We start from the raw sequence: 4,072 nt of genomic DNA, 5'->3' as shown, positions 1-4,072 counted from the left end.
TTTCAGTTACAGAGGAGGGGGTATAGCTTCTTCCTCACGTCAACAGGGAAGAATAAAATTCGAAAAAATCAACGTGAATAACAATTTCGATCAAGTGTGTGCGATTTCCAAGCAACTGTTGGATTTCATCGCCTCATCTCACTAATTCGGTAGTTATTTTATCCAGTTAATTTGTATATAGAACCTGTTCTTCGATTCGATTCTTGCATTCTGTTAATTAGGTATATAGATCGTGTATTCATGTCGATTTTTGTTAGTTAGGGTTTATGTTCGTATATAAGCACAATTGAAGTTAATGTAGTTTTACTGTCTTTGAATTGTTCATGTTCGTAAGCATTTGATTAGGTTTTGCTATACTGTTGCTGTTGATTTCTGTGATTCGATAAATCTACTTTTGTCAAAGGTTGAAGTTCAGAAATCATGTTTTGTAGAAACTGTTCCCACTCAAAATATCCTTGTCCTCAAGGACGAAATCCGACCGAGCACCAAGGTGGGTGCCATTCGACTCGTACGGTAGCATTCGGATCCGTTTTCATCAAGCGCCACGGTGGGCGCCATTCGCGAGTGCGCTCTTTGAAGACACACATGAGATTAGTACCATAAATAACACCCATGTATTTGGTGGTATGTTTTTGTGAGTCGCTAAAATATGTTGTGACTTTGTGGTTAACACCAAACTTCTCTTCAAATTCTGGATGGCCTTGAATGAATTTAATTTAATTTAATATCAATCTGGACAGTTGCATCCAAAAATTTTACGAATGGTATTGGTGTGATTGTTGGTGATGTTGGCATTTGCAATGGTGCTTGTTGTCGAGGTGATTTCAGCGCCGACACAGGTGACGAAATAGGTGGTGTGGTGGTTGGGTTTGGTGGTGCGTTGGCGGAAGATGGTGGAAGAGATGACAAGGTAACGGAAGTGGATGGTGGTGATGAGTTTTGAGTTTGGTGGGGTTCGAATAAGGTCCGGATCTATCGCCTATAGGAACTCATTGAAAAGGGTTTGCAACTGAGACTCAAGTTTCGTAAGAGATTTGTTCATCCATCGATAGAACTGGATTTCAAATAGAGTTTGAGCAGCCATGGGTCCGAGGGGATCACGACGGCTCTGATACCACTGTTGTGGTTCCAAAGGTTTCGTTGGCCAAAGAAAATAGAGAGAAAACCATAAAACAATTTAGAGGGAGAAACAAAAGCAATTCAAACTAACACCCACTATTTCCTGATCTAGTACGTGACATGAGAATATGGGTATTCCCACTCTTCTCTTTATTTACTAACAAACTACTTAACAAAACATAAAAGTAAATAAATAAATAACATAAGGAAATAACATCATGTTGCATGTTGAACACCACGTACACACAAGGTTGATGTGGCACACATCAATTATGTACAAACTATATTCTGTTAATGTGTTAAGTATGAACTTATCGTGTTGTGTATTTTGTTAGCTTTTTAATTTTGAACTTAATTTGTTATATATTCTGTTAATTGTTGTAGACTTATATCAATGTGAAGCCATAATTTCTGTTAATATAGTAACTTTCCTTTATGATTTTATTCTGTTAATGTGTTGATTATGGACATATTGCATTGTGCATTCATAATTTCAGTTAATTTACTAAGTTTGCAATACTATTATACTCTGTTAATGTGCTAATTCATTTATGAACTTAGTTGAGTATGTTTGCAATACTGTTGCCATCTATTAGTGTGTTAATTATGAACTTAATGTATATGTATTCATGATTTCTGTCAGTTTATGAATCTCCTTGTGCAAAAATTGTGAATTCTGTTAATTTGGTACAAACAGTATTGTCAATCTGTCAAAATTTGGGTTTTTTGTTAACTGATGAACTTGAAGGTATGATTCATTTATGTGTTTATATTTTGTAGTACCATTCATCAGAAAGACATTCCCAATCCCAGTTTAGTGTTCAATCAAATCTTCGTGAAGGGTTCTATCTAGCTAGTATTATGGCTGACACGAAAGCAAAGGAAGCTAAAATCTCGGTAAAAGTAATTATAGACAAAGTGAATAGGAGAGTGGTGTACGCTGAAGCTGACCACACTTTTGTTGACATTCTATTCAGCTTCATGACACTACCATTGGGAACAATTGCCAGAATATTGGGGAAACACAATGACCAAAAGTTTGAGGCTCTTGGGAACTTGAAAAATCTGTACCAGAGCCTGGAGAATTTTCCTGAGTGTTACCTATCGACCGAAGAATGCAAACATATGCTTCTTAACCCCAGAAGTCTGTCATATGATCATTGTAGAAATCTTAAACTGCAAATAGACGATACAGAGCCCTTAATATACTTTCAATGTGCTGCATGTGCAGGCTATTCCTGTCAATCAATGTATAGCACTTGTACAAAAGCGAAATGCGGAAATTGTGGCAAGTTGATGAATCAGGAAGTTCCATACCAGAAACCCAAAGTGTGTGTTGGTAGTGGTAGTGTATTCGTTTCTGAAAGGGCAACGTTTATTGTAACCGATGATCTTTGTGTGATGCCTTATACTTCTGCAAACAGCATTCGGTTGCTGACTGGTCTTGGAATTACCGATAAGAGCTGCTTAGAGGATCTTATGTTAGATATGGGCCGTGAACAGGTAAAAGTTGGTAACTGATATTATGTACATATATTCAAATGTTTTACACTACAAGAAAGATATCATTTAGTGACACCCGTAAATGCTGCAAAATTAAAAACTCTTTGGTCTCTTGTGACATTTGTTTAAAAAAATTAACAAGAACACTAAAAATTCTGATACAGGGGCATTTTGTTCTTACGCAGTACGTAATGACATAACTCTAACTTTAAAATTATTAATTTGCTTTTTTTTTTCTTCAGATTGTTAATCTTTTAAAGGTGGCCCTATCACTCGATGCTGTGTTCACTTATTTAGTTTTCAACAGAGTTGTTCCTGGCCAAAGCAGTATACTTCATCAAACCGATATGAAGAAAGAGGAATCAGCAACTCCAAAGATGCGTCTGGAAGTATCTTTGCAAAAGTCAACTGGAAAGCTCTTATTTGTAGAAGCCGAAGAAGATTTTGTTGACTTTCTTTTCAGTGTTTTATCAATTCCTTTAGGAACGGTAATTGGGGAACTGCTTAAAGGGGCTTCTTCTGTAACTTGCATTGATAATATTTTCAAAAGCGTTTCAAATATGAGTGTAGGAAGAAGACACCTTAAGTCGCATGATATCAAGGATATGTTACTTAAACCTCATATTGGTCAACAGTATTCTTCAAGACACCAGTTTTTTCCATTGTCATGCACCCCGTTATGTTGGAGGGATTGTTTTCATAAAGATCCAAGGATAGACAACGGACTCCTAAAACAATCTGGACTGTTTATTGTGACAGACGACTTGATTGTAACCCCATCCTCGTCATATTCAACTCTGAATACTCTAAACGATTTGAAAGTCCCATTTGATGATATTGAGAAATATGAGACTAGCATTGGATTAATAGAGGTATTACGTAGTTATAAATTGAGTTCAATCTTCTATGCTTGTTTTATGTTAATTATTTTTACCACCGCTTTCTTTCGCAGGGCTTAAGAATGCTGAAAGCATCGCTAAGATCTCGCTCCACATTGACTGATAGCCTCAACCTTGATATACTCATAAAGTGAAAATGGAAATTTAAAGTGTTTTAGTTAAAATTCGTTCTTGGTTTTTGCATAATATTCTCACGTTAAAACTTGGCTGTCGAATGTACTTCAAGCATATTTATCGACATTGGTTTGGTATTGAATATATTCTATTATAATTACGTATATGCTATTTTAAGCAAAAGTTCTTCAATATGTTTATAAGGTTATTTTTGCCACAAACATTTTAGATAAAGAAAATACGGCATTTCTAGTATTTCACATGCTATTCTAGTATTTTTGCTGCCGTTGTGTACCACCTGTCAACAAAAACGAGCAATTTCAAGTATATTACACATTGTTCTACGATACAAAGCTTATGGTTGAAGAAACAAATTAGGTTTAATGGTTACTGTTCTCTCATGAAGTCTCAGCCTGTGAATTTTAAGACCAAATAAA

General features: G+C 35.8%; 1 protein-coding gene across 3 annotated transcripts; it reads left to right on the top strand.

The window, feature by feature from the left end:
* LOC110877259 lies at positions 1–3,799 on the top strand. 3 transcript variants are annotated; one of them, XM_022125414.2, is made up of 5 exons: positions 1–149; positions 1,900–2,263; positions 2,351–2,622; positions 2,865–3,494; positions 3,575–3,799. In XM_022125414.2, the coding sequence occupies exons 2-5, from the start codon at positions 1,981–1,983 to the stop codon at positions 3,653–3,655; spliced, it is 1,266 nt and encodes a 421-aa protein (XP_021981106.1). In that variant the 5' UTR covers positions 1–149; positions 1,900–1,980; the 3' UTR covers positions 3,656–3,799. The 3 variants fall into 3 exon arrangements, with proteins under 3 accessions (XP_021981106.1, XP_021981105.1, XP_035833249.1); XM_022125413.2 differs by having other exon boundaries at positions 1,900–2,622; XM_035977356.1 differs by lacking the exon at positions 1–149 and having other exon boundaries at positions 1,900–2,016; positions 2,097–2,622.
* The last annotated feature ends 273 nt before the right edge of the window (positions 3,800–4,072 follow it).

The sequence above is a fragment of the Helianthus annuus genome, chromosome 9, assembly GCF_002127325.2.
Source record: "Helianthus annuus cultivar XRQ/B chromosome 9, HanXRQr2.0-SUNRISE, whole genome shotgun sequence".
Classification (NCBI taxonomy): Eukaryota; Viridiplantae; Streptophyta; class Magnoliopsida; order Asterales; family Asteraceae; genus Helianthus; species Helianthus annuus.
Note: the sequence above shows the minus strand (reverse complement) of the source record. Positions and strands in the feature narration are given on the sequence as shown.